The sequence below is a fragment of the Gossypium arboreum genome, chromosome 9, assembly GCF_025698485.1.
Source record: "Gossypium arboreum isolate Shixiya-1 chromosome 9, ASM2569848v2, whole genome shotgun sequence".
NCBI classification, from domain to species: domain Eukaryota; kingdom Viridiplantae; phylum Streptophyta; class Magnoliopsida; order Malvales; family Malvaceae; genus Gossypium; species Gossypium arboreum.
In genome coordinates this window covers 82048522-82061509 of record NC_069078.1, presented here as the reverse complement: position 1 = coordinate 82061509, position 12988 = coordinate 82048522, and the positions used below count along the sequence as shown (strand labels likewise).

The 12988-nt window shown below is 31.8% G+C and overlaps 1 protein-coding gene across 3 annotated transcripts; it reads right to left on the bottom strand.

Annotated features, from left to right (window-relative positions):
* Positions 1-875: 875 nt before the first annotated feature.
* Positions 876-10220, bottom strand: LOC108457007 (uncharacterized). Of its 3 annotated transcripts, none has more exons than XM_017755799.2 (19): positions 9956-10216; positions 9416-9457; positions 9232-9309; positions 8305-8358; positions 8093-8194; positions 7478-7589; positions 5845-5890; positions 5621-5692; positions 4998-5060; positions 4750-4904; positions 4577-4641; positions 3558-3708; positions 3288-3393; positions 3064-3199; positions 2892-2956; positions 2625-2789; positions 2038-2110; positions 1875-1948; positions 876-1269 (listed from the first exon to the last, which is right to left on the bottom strand). In XM_017755799.2, the coding sequence occupies exons 1-18, from the start codon at positions 9957-9959 to the stop codon at positions 1893-1895; spliced, it is 1545 nt and encodes a 514-aa protein (XP_017611288.1). In that variant the 5' UTR covers positions 9960-10216; the 3' UTR covers positions 876-1269; positions 1875-1892. The 3 variants fall into 3 exon arrangements, with proteins under 3 accessions (XP_017611288.1, XP_052874942.1, XP_052874943.1); XM_053018982.1 differs by having other exon boundaries at positions 876-1165; XM_053018983.1 differs by lacking the exons at positions 9232-9309; positions 9416-9457 and having other exon boundaries at positions 9956-10220.
* Between the last annotated feature and the right edge of the window lie 2768 nt (positions 10221-12988).

The window sequence follows — 12988 nt, the reverse complement described above, 5'->3', positions numbered from 1 at the left end:
TTAATGTACATATTTTTAATAAAGTAATAAATTTTAATATGATAGTTTGTCTTTTATTATTTCAACATGGAATGGTTAAATAAAACAAACAAAAATGATGTTTGAAGATTAAACACAACACTAAAGATAATTTATTTCCAATTACTTTATCATTCAATTTATGATTAAGTTATTAAATAAATGTTCTTAAATGTAATTTTAATAGTAATTTTTTCTTACTGAGGCGAAGTCTAGTATATGTGTGTATATACATGTGTTTATACATAAATCAAATCAAAATTATAAATATTTAATATTAACTTTTTTAGACATAAAATAGAGTCTATTATTATAAATCAAATTCAACAGCTTAATTCAAAGATGTTTTTTAAATGAATTTATAAAAAAATGAAAATATCATGAGAAAAATATAAAATAATAACAAGTGAGATGATTTTTAAAATAAAATTTTACATTAAGCAATACAAAAATATTTCAAAAACATGATACACATAAATAATTTATGCAAAACTGGCATGCATTTTAAAATTTCATTTTACTTTACAAGGACACGAGGCTCAGAGATAGATCAACTTAATAATAGTCTAATTGTGCTCTCAATTCTTTTACACACATTTGAAACTTAATGCTAACCTTTTCAAAAATCCAATTGATAGTATTTAAAAAATCATTAAATTAAATTATATAACATTTTCAAAATAAAGGAAAATTGACTTTAAAAATAATGCTTAAAACCAAGTTCTCAGAATTCCTTGGATTGTGTTGCTAATTAGACTTCAAATATGCAAAAAGTGGGCAGAATTAGATTTAATAATAATTTGCGTCTTAATCTTATCGTAATTCAATAATTATAATAATAATGTAACCAAACAATATTATTTTAGGAACAAGCTCGGATTGAAACGAAGCCAGTCCTCTTTTTTTTTTCAATCACCTTGGCGAGTTAAAAGAAAACAAATATGCTTTTTTTTCAACAAATTCGACATTAAACAGACTTGCCTACCAAAAAGCATCCAATAAACAAAGCTTGATAAAACTGATTGAACACCATTAACCGTAATTTTTTTACCCCTAATGAACAATGGGTTGGTGTGTACTGGTTCATACCATATATCAAAATCACAATGAGAGCAGCAACAATAACCATCTCAACTTCCCTTGACAACTGTTACATCAATACATCTGTAAGGCAATAATAGATAAAGCAACAATCCCTCCACTCTTCCGTGCTGCAACACAACAGGATAAGTTACACAGCAATTTGCTTACCTGCCAAGGTAAGTACATCAGTCATATTTATCCAGATACTAACAAGAGTATATGAAAACTAATTGCAATAATCTTGTGTATGACAATTTGAAAAAAAAGTAAAGCCTACTCCTTGAATTAACCAACTGCATTAATCAAATGGCATGGAATGCTATGGATAACCCAGTTTCAGCATGATCTCCGAATTAAACATGCTACCAACTACTGTATGAGCCGAGAGGAATAGCACAAGAAAGCCAGTTTCAACTCCATAATTGATTCCCTATCTACAAGTGAAGAGGCTTGGGATCAAGCCACACAAAAAGCACTAATGTTGACCAACCAGGATGGAACTCCAAATAAAGTGGGTATGTAACAATAGTGTAGTACTTTGGTGACAAAAGGATCCCACCCCTCACAGAGGGAAGAAAAACCTTTTAAAATCCAATTCTCGGTTATGAGACAAAAATTTGGTATCAGAATTGTTATCAAGTCAAATACCTAAATTTTCTTTTCCATCCTTTCTCAGTGGTCTGTTATGTCTTAAGTTGGATACCACTAGGGGAGGTTAACAGTGACAAAGTAAAATCTTCAAACAGCAGATATAAGCAACGTTCGAATCTCACCTCTAAGAACAAAATTTTTTAAGCACTACTGCGTGAAGGAAGATCAGTGACTTTTCCTACTGCAATGGTTTTCCCTGTAGATATGATAATTCGTGTCACTCACAGCCACCAAGAATAAATAATTTATCCACAATTGGAAGAAAAAATAAAGGGTCTCTGTTACCTTCAGTGCGAAGAGTGAACCTCCCAAGTTGAGGAAAATCTGAGAACTTCTCAATGCAAATCAGGCTGTTGACCTAAGAAGCATGAGAAAATAGTATTTTATCAAACCCAAAATTAACGGAGAGATCAATGCAGCCAATATCTTCTGTCAGTAATCATCTGATAGATGTAACCTACGGAATGGAGTTTCCAGCCTCCTCCCGCCTAAACACAACATACTAAAAAGATTGTGCATCACACATGCATCGGATAGAGTAGAGAACCAACCATGCTATTATGTTGCAAGTTCAATCTAGCTGGAAATGTTGGTACTAGGCACCTATTTCTAATTTATCAGAGCATTTTCCCATTTCTGGAACCCCAAAATGAAAGCTTATTGTGGCCTATCATTAGTTGGAAATGATCCTATTATTTCTAGTTCTACCCTTATGGAAAAAAGGACAAGCAAACAACTTGGGACAACTGCTTTCCGACTGTTTCTCACTTTTTTAATCAGCCAATTCATGCAGACAACCGAGAAAGTTGAATGGGGCAAGAAACAAAATATCAAGTTTGGTAGATTAAAATTTTAAAATGATGAGTTTGAACCTGAATACGACAAACAACAACAGCACCATTCTTCACAAAAAGAACTTTCTTTTTCATGGGTTTCTTTGTTTTTGGATCAATTTGCTGTAGTAGCTCAACTATCTCGCATTCCTCAACAACAGAATGAATGTGCAAGACAGCCTTATAGCCAGCTGTAAAAATAGCCTAAACAACGACATTTACAAGACAGATTACATTCGGTCATTATGGTCGCAATGCATTGAGTTTAAAGAATAAGGACAACAGAAAATGACATAAAATGCATACATTCTCAAGTAATTCAAGGATCTGCAGCTGGGCTGTAAATTCAGTGACTGCAGGTATCGGTTTTACTGCAAGAAGGGAACACACACATTATACCCTAAAACTAACACACAAAAAGAACCTAAGCCAAGAAAGGGATAGATTTATCACGGAACTCCATTTAAGCAAAACATACCAACACTTGACAAGACAAAACCTGACGATATGTCCTCCTCTTCAATCCCAGATAACCTAACCCGTAGATTTTCACCAGGTCCAGCACGCCTAACCTTATCCTCATCACAGTATACAGCTAAAACTTTCACTGGAGCCTGCAATCCATGCATAAAATCTTCATACCCATAAGATAAAAATGAGCATAGACACATAAATAATGAAAAGGTTGAAAAGATAAAGCACCTTGTTTGGCATAACTAATAAGGAATCACCCTCACATATGCTTCCAGATTCTACCTTTCCCATAACAACAGTTCCCATGTCTTTAAATTTGTCAATTACAGGCATCCTATAGAAATGATAGCAATCATCAGATGCATCAAAAAACAAGATAACCCAAAAATTGATCATGCATGCTACTGTTAGATGGCAGGAAGCCAGGAAATAGAAGCAAACATAAAAGTTATGCATGCAGTGAATCCTGCTAAGGAAGATAGGCTTTAGATCACTTACCTATATGGACCTTTTGGATCCCTGACAGGAATTTCAACAGAATCGAGGGCCTCAAATAGGCAGGGACCATTCCACCAAGGACATATATTCTTATCTACTCTTGTTTTCATGTTAGTACCAACAAGACCAGATATTGGTAGGAACTGGACATCTGCAAGTTCAAACAGGAGAAATCAATGAAATACAAGTGGTTTTAAAGTGTAAAATATATGCTCAGCAGACTAAGCAAGTCTCCAACATGGGAACATAAGCTTCACCAACATATAAAAACATGCTATCATCGTCTGATCCTATTAAAAGTTATAAATTGAAATCAATAAATCAACATTTCAATATCAGTAATTTTGGAAGACAAAGCCTATTAGACATAAAATTACATTGCAACTACGCAGAACAGAATATAATGCAAAGAAAAAGTAATCAAATGTTACAAAAGTTTTTGGCAAGAAAAAAGCATCCTAGACAAACTAACAGGAATTATTTACTTCTATTCCACAATTTTAGCTTCAAAATAATTTAATAGAAACACCTGCTGAAGGCCAAACAACCATATTGAAACTACATAAGTACCATCAGATGATAAAACAGAGTTCTATAACTACCATATCAGACTAAGAACCTGAATAAATACTGTATGCAGCATTGACTTTATTAGTTTGTCGAACAGCACCCAGGTTTCCTAGACAAACTGACAGCAATTTGATAAAAGAATATATTGCTAAATAGATAAACATGTGTTAAAACTACAATAGGTAAAATTTCTTTGGATGATCATAGCAGAGTTCTATGCTATCATATCAAATTAAAAAACCCTGAATATTTATGCCTCTAGACAGCAGAAAACAAGTCCGGTCGCATAGGCAACCATGAACATATTACAAAAAATGCAAGAGACCTTTGCAAATTAAGCACTTCAATATCCCACTAGTCATGGTAATAACATACGTAAATGGTTCAACAAACTTGAAAATATCACCAAGACAAAATGCAACTTGGAGGTTATTTAACAGTTCCAATACCTTTCTTCACATTGTAGCCAGATGACCTGAGAAAAGGTACCATCTTTGATTCAATTTCATCATACCTGTGAAAGGACTCCATCAGTACTATTAAACAAACCAAACTACAACATAAACTACACACTAAGGACAGCACAAAAGCTTAGACTTTTTACAGAACCCAGTCAAAGTACCTTTCTTTAGACCAGTTGACAGTGTGATCATCCATCTTATTGACTACTACAAGTAGCTTTGACACACCCAAAGTCTTTGCAAGCTGCACATGTTCACGAGTCTGCCCACCCCTCTCATATCCAGTTTCAAATTCCCCTTTACGAGCAGAAATCACCTAATTAAGAAACCGTGGACATTTATGAAATCCAAATCTACAATATATACACTATATTAGGCAGTTAATGGAGAGACAGAGGATGTGACTTACAAGCACACCAATATCAGCTTGAGATGCCCCACTGATCATATTTGGGACATAACTCTTGTGACCCTAAGTAGCCAATGCAAAACTGTATTTAGTTTTAATAAACAAAATTGCATCAAAATCTATATTCAAAATAAAAAGAATCTGGTCAAAAATCAAAATGACTTTGTTCAGTTCCATTTTTTATTAGATATAAGCACACTAATCGCGGTTAGACAATACCCTAAGGCATATCTAATGAAAAGTAGCATGATACGGAAACATTTCGTTTTATATTTTCTGTTTCTTTCTCTCTTATTTATGAGCAGCATCATTATATAGCAAGAGAGCATGCTATTTGCAACCTTATAAGACAAATTTGTGATGCACTATTAAATTGATCCTGCAATTTTAATCATGTACTATATATTTTTAATATCAAAAGAGGCATGTGAGGAGCAACATAGGTACTAAAGAAAGCAATTCAACTAAACAAAAAATCAAGACCCAGAAAAAAATCTCAATTTACAAAGTAAAATAGTAAAATAAATGAGATTATCAGCTTATTCTACAAATAATTAAATGTTCAATTTGAAGGTAAGATAAATTAAAGAAATAACAGTGTATTTTAGAGGCAGTTCCCTTACTGGTGCATCCAAAATGGTAAATCTAGTTGTCTCAGTCTCAAACTGTGCTCTTCCAACTTCAACAGTTTTACCCTGCAATCAATAGTTCAAATTTAGTTAACTCCTGGAGTAACAACTGCAGTCTAGCTAATCATGAATAACCGTTGACAGTATTACAGGAGATATACAAGGAATTAACTATACTTTCACAAAGTTTATAACAACATTTCCCCATTGTACACTACCTTAACCCTCTCCTCTTCATTAGTGTCCATAATATATGCCATATACCTAACACATGGAAAGTAGTTCAGTCAGATAATGCAAAAGCCAAAGATCCCCAGTCTGTAAGACATTTTCATTGAGGTAATTGATCATGTGCTGAATTAAGCAAATCTTAAAGAGTGGCAGGTGGGTGGGTATGTCAGTTTGAGAGAAAAAGAGATAAGAATCTTAACATCAATAGAATGAAATTTCCTACTGACAAATCTGCAAGGAAAATAATTTTAAAAACGGTGAACCAGTGTTAGTTCTCAAAAGATGCAAATTGCAGAATGGATCAATTGCGAAAAGATACCCATACTAAAGTATAAATGAATCTTCAAGAGCAATAAAATAATAAAATAGACAAAAAGAACTTTTCAGCACTTATAGCATCCAAGAAAAAGTAAAAAAAATGGAAATGGATTCCAATTTGATAACAAATTAATAACAAGCCAATAACTTGTCCAAGTACTGTAAATTCCTTTGACAACTACATCTTTAGTACACTTAATCTTGATGAAACCTTCACATAGCTTGGATGGAGGAAAAGAGGACTCAACCCATCACTCTCTCCCCTATACATCCCTTTCAACTGGAAGGGCAGCTAATACAGTGCCTCCATGGATGCCAGTAATCTAGTCACTCATTTAAGTCATGGGTTAAATCCTAGTACTACCATGTTTGAATTAGACTGAATCTTGGCTCACAATTCTTGCTGTCTCGGTCAGAAACACTCCACAATATAAACCTGCTAATGTGAACCGTAGATCATACTCCCTTTGTCCCATTAAAAAAGTCGCAATTGACATTTTTTAGGTCGAAGTTATCAAACTTCAACTTCAATTATTTTAAATATTTTAATTTAGATTTTATAAAAAGATATATCTAAAGCTTATTTCATTGAAAGTTTTAATGAATTTTTCAAAATTATATTCATAATAAATTTTAAATCATAAGAGGTTAAAGTTGAAAATTTTTTACCACAAAAAATAAAAAAGTTACAAATTTACTGGGATGGAGGGAGTATCTCTCAATTTCAGCATTCACTTCATGCAGATTGATTATAGGAAACTAATCTAAAATTGACATAGTGAAGATTAACATGAGCAAAACAATTACCGAATTGTTTCATTACAGACAGATACAAAGAAACCTTCAAAACAAGGTTCATACAGCCTAAATTCCAACATATGCATGCTCTTTAGAGAAAACAAATAAAAAAGGAACAGCACTGATTTACTATCCAAGTTATATACCAAACCTAAGCCTCACCAGCTTTCTCTACTTTTAAATTTTAAAGAATAAGAGGTAAAAGTTGAAAATTTTTTACCACTAAAAATAAAAAAGTTCCAATTTTACTGGATGGAGGGAGTATCTCTCAATCTCAGCTTCATGCAGATCGACTATAGGAAACTAATCTAAAATTGATATAGTGAAGATTAACACAAGCAAAACAATTACTGAATTGTTTCATCACAGACACATACAAAGAAACCTTCAAAACAAGGTTCATACAGCCTAAATTCCAACATGTGCATGCTCTTTAGAGAAAACAAATATAAAAGGAACAGCACTGATTTACTATCCAAGTTATATACCAAACCTAAGCCTCACCAGCTTTCTCTACTTTTATCCTTAGCTTCTTTCTCATACTTCTGGATCGTACGGTCATCAACCTGACCACTGAGGAAGAGTATCTGGCCTCCAGTTGTTGACTTACCAGCATCTAAGAATCAAATAAAAGAGTCAAAACATACAATGGATAGAAATAATGTATTCCAGTACAAGAACATTGATTATGAGCAGTCTTTGATAATGCTTATTTATTAAAAAAAGCTGATATAGGGTCTTTTAATGAATAAGCTTGAGAAGACATGTTGCGACTAATCAGCAGTGACTAGGCATTGGTTACACATCCTTTGAGAGAGGTTGTATGAATTTTCTCATTTACAGCTTTGAAATACATTAACCATTTTTACTTTTAATCTACCATAATCCAATTCGTAACAGTCGGTCCCGTTAATAATTAAACTTATAACAGCTTTTCACAGAATTCATGCATGTTGCTAAATTGACTGAACTAAGAAAAGCACATAATAAAAAAGGGCTTGGAGAGGATAAAAGTACAAATTTCAACTGTTTCCTAGGTTAAGCGGTTCAATATTGAACATAGATATGTAATGCATGCCAACTTTCACATAAGCAAAACCATGAAGTAGGAATACCTACCAACATGACCAATAAAGACCACATTCAAGTGGCGCTTCTTTTGTGATTCCATTTCATCTGGTACTTCTGCACAATCCATATCAGCTACTTCCTTGTCTTTCACTGCACAACAAAACTAAAATTGAGAACAAGAAAAATGAAAATTGGAATATTAAAGTGACAGGAATAATAGAGGTAAGCACGGGAAGGCAGAGAAAAGGGAATGAAAAAACCTTTTGGCTCAGCCTGGACTGGCTGAGATTTAGTATCAACCTCATCTGTCATACCTGAAATCAAAAATAGAAAAGATCCCAAAACTTTTCAAAATGAAACTAAAACAAAAAACAAAAGTTCATGATGAACAGAAAAACATGCAGCATTTTAGCAAAAGAAAGAGCAAGGAAAAAATTTAGAGAAAAAGGTAAGAACAATAAGCATCTGAGTTGCACCTGCTTTGGTGTCTAAATTGGAAAAAGAGGTAAAAATACCAACAATTCATTATCAGCAGCCCATTATAAATGATAATGTTAAAATAGAGATGGTCAACAAAAGATGTAGGTAATCACGAAAGAAACAAGTATATAGTGATACATGGACTCTTCAGTTCATCCTACCATAACTTTATCCCCCTATTCTTGAATGCTTTTAGTTTATAGGAAATGATGAACAGTTTCATAAGAAAAGACAAAAAGTTATGCCTAACATATACAATGCCTGAGACCAAGTCCTAAATCAATGTAACATAGCTGAAGTAAACCCAAACCTAATTCAAATCAGCTCTGCAATTCACAAACTGACACAGTTTCATATCCCATGTAAGACACAAGAAAACACATCACCTAGAGACTCATATCACTTTTGCACACAAAAAAGGAGTCGTCCATGAATTATATCAAAAAGCTTCCAATAAAACCTTGTAAAACAGTTTAATATCTATTATTTATTCAATCTTACTGTAACTTCACAGAATCAACGAAACTTATTTCGTATAAAAACTCTTAAATGCCATTTTGGAGATAGAAATAACTGTAGTCAACCAAGTTTACAATTTATAATCTTGAATGAATTTCCACAATGACAACCTCTCCTCTATTCTCTAGCTCTCCAATGCCTTCATTAACATAAGAAGATAGGCACCACTTAAATACAAAACTACCAACCTTCCTCCTCCACCTTATCTGTCATTTCAACTTCTTCTGGTTTTGCATCTTCAGGAATGAGCGTGGCATTATTATCTTCTGTTAAGATTCAATAATAGAACTCAAAAAAAGAAAAGCGATTCCAAAACAAAAGGGAAAACCAAAACATATATCTTATTCATAAATGAAAACAAGAGTACACTACCAGCAGAGTCAAGCTGCAGTGCACGGATCTCAGCCTCGATATCTACAAATTAGAAACCAAATACAAAATAGAGAGAAATTGTAGACACGTTAATTCCGAAAGTTGTCAATATTAACCTCCCCAGCACATATAGATGCTAAAGTGAGTTAAAATAAATAATGAAAATATTATTACAAACAAATTCCTATAATTTATAGCCCTATTCCAGTAAGAACAATTTTAGTTACTCGACTAAAGTTCAATTCAGCTCATATTTACAAAAGGCTAAATATCTCAATAATGAGAAACCGTCACTCACATTGGCTAAAACGCATTGAAAACTACAACTTCAATTAATAAAAATCTTGTAATTGGAAAAAATAAAAAAGCATATAAAATTGAGTGAACTTTTCGACAAAAACAGATCAAAACTGAAGCAATCAGCGAGTAAATCAAGCAGATCCGGAATTAAGGAAAGCAAACATAATCAATACTGACTGTAAGAATAAAGAGAAAATCAGGAAATGAAAGGTCCAGAAAGAAAAACACTGAGAGACTTACCCATGGATGCCGAGAGTAAACGACAATGTCTGTGGAGTATGTACGCTAGGGTTTTGTGGCAAATAGGGCGGCGCTGGTTGCTCGGGAGCTGTTCTTTCTTTCTTTTTTCTTTTCTAGTGTAGAAATGAGAATGACCCAAGAAAATGTTTGGTTATATATGAGATACCAATTCTTTAGCATTTTATCGTGGCATGGATGGCAAGCACCATGAGGAAAGCAATTACCCGGCTCAATAACTTTTGACAATAATTTCATATGTTGATAACCAACTTTTTCATATAACATTGTTCCCCGGCCCAAGAAAATATATTTTGTTTATAATTTTATTTTTAATAATTTGAAAGATTAAATAGTTATAATTTTATATTAACTACAATATTATCATAAATTCAATAATATATTTTACTTTTTATTTGATATATTTTTTGTTATGTATTTCGGTGTGGTTATTATCAAACCAATATTTTCACGAAAAATAAAAGAAACCAAAGTAAAATAGAAAAATATTATTACAAAAATAATTTACATATTATAAAAATGTTATAATGTATTTATTTATAAAAAATTTGATTGACAAAATTTTTTTGGTCATATTATATATTGTAAAAATAATATATTTGTTTATAAAACTTTTTATAGTTCTTTATCATAATTTATTTATAAAAATAATTTTCTAAAGTTATGACAAAAAATATATTGTTTATAAAAAGTGTTATAAAAATTTTGGATAATTTATAAAACATATTTTATAAAAGTTATATATTATAAATTTTATATTATTTTTACTTAATTTACGTATTATAAATTTACGTATTATAAGAAGGAATATAACCTAGCATAAGTTTTTTCTAAATTATTTTTATAAGATTTTATAATTAGAGTTTATATAAGGATTATGGTAGTTATGCAAATAGAAAATGTTTTCTTGCACCATGTCATGGGGCATAATATCATTTAAGGGAATGATGTTAGACACAAGCATCATAGAAAGTTCAAAAACTCTTTAACTTAAGACATTTAAAATTTGAAATGTGGTTGATAAGATATTTGTTGTCCTAAAAAATATTTTTCCTCTTAACAACATCACTAATATTTTTGTGATTATAAGACATATAATGAGTTGATTGTAATTTTGTTATTTATTTTGAATTTTTTATCCTATTAATAATTTTTACAATAATTAATATTTTTAAAATATAAATTATGTAGCCGTATAAGTACAAATCATTCTATCAAATATGACATAAGGAATTACGATATAATTATACTCATCGGTCAAACACATATAGCAAATTACATTTAATTGCAATTACAAAAAAATGTAATTATTACCTTAATAATTACATTTTCATCCAATTCACTATGATGTCCAAACATCAAAGAATGATAAATTATTGATTAAAACTAACAAATACAATAAAATGAAAAGCCCAAACTCATAATGTTAAAATGAGAAATACTTACCATATAGTTGAAAATGTAACCATTGTGAAATATAAAGATATAAATATAATTTTATAAAAATAAAAATAACAATAACAATAACGTATAATAATTAATAAAAATTAAAATACCCAATTTGTTAAAAAATAACAAAGAATAGAAAGAATATCAATTAATTGGAATTTTAAAATACCCAAATTACTCAGACGATTTGGAAATACATAATACACCCAATTTGTCCCTAATTACTCTTAAAAGGAGTTAAAAGAAAAGGTCAGTAGTGAACTCAAACTATTTTTTTTTTTTTTTTTGTATACAAGCTTGGAGGATTATCCGAAAACAAAGCTAGATATCGATCAAATTAACATTGGCAAGGAAATAGTATAAGAAGACTAAATTCATGGAGACTAGGTTGAAAAAACACATTCATAGCTGTTCAAATGGATTAATTGCCATATTAGTCCCTTTTAAGATTTTATAATTCAATTCTTGGCCCCTCCCAAAAAAATATTTTCTTTCGACCCATTTAATAGAAATTTCTGACTTTGCCCTTGTAGTTAACAGAAATATCAGACAAATTGATAAAAGGGGAAGCTAGTTGTAATCAAGAGCAACATGTGCTAAGATCTAATGGTCAAAGAGAAAACAACCTGATGTAATGACATTTTGAAATATGGTAGCATGCATTGCTTAGAAAACATAAGGAATAAGATTTACTCACATTTTGGTGGGAAAGGCATAATGGCCTGGAAACATAGTTACTCTAGTGATTACAAAGTTAATATAAGATAGCACTAGTGAGCTATTGTTGTTGTTATCACGCGTAGGTTGTGCTAAAGTTTTGTGCAGCTGATTCGTGAATAGTTGCATCTGCCCTTCCAAGCCACAACCACTATTGATGTTACCCCTTTACGTGGTTTTTTTGTTAGCTCTTAAGAGGAAATACATGTACGTGTTTAAGTTTGGCGTTAAGACCATATGTTTGTTTATAAGATTTTACTAGGATTACTTTAGTGTGATACCTCTGTTTTTGTTAGAATGTATGGTTATTTGTAAAGTGGAGTTAGTATGCTAAATAGTAAATGACAGACTTGATATGTTATAGATTGTTCCTGGAATTGAATAGGCCTTTTGTTTGATTGTGGATTGAGTAAATGAGTTACCTTTTAAAGAGACATGAGTTACCTTTTAAAGAGACTTCCTTAGGTAGTTGATTGTTCCTAAGATTCAAAGGGTTTTCTTAGAAGGTAGGCAACCAAGGGAAACCTAACTGACGCGGTACTACACTCAAGGTATTAGAACCCATTACAAAGGTATTGATACCCGCAAACGTGGAAGCCAAATTAGTGAAATAGGAGAGTCAAGTCTAGATACCTTAACCCCAAGTATGGATATTGTACTCTTGAATATTAGTATCTAACTTGAGGGTATAGATACTTCTTAACATAGAACCTAAATAGGAAAAACAGGGGAAATTGGTATCGTTACCTTAATACCTTCCAATGTTAAGCATCAGTACCGTACCTAAGGGTATCGATAATTCTAGCATAAATTGGATAGTTTCAGAATTTAGTTCCAAAGTGTTTAGTT

Bases quoted from the DNA above. Each gene is read 5' to 3' on its own strand.
- LOC108457007 (XM_017755799.2), bottom strand. The intron at 5,061-5,620 runs GTAAGGGAACTG...TTGGCTACTTAG, and splicing joins TTACCATTTTGGATGCACCA to GGTCACAAGAGTTATGTCCC. The intron at 4,642-4,749 runs GTACTTTGACTG...GTCCTTTCACAG, and splicing joins GTCAACTGGTCTAAAGAAAG to GTATGATGAAATTGAATCAA.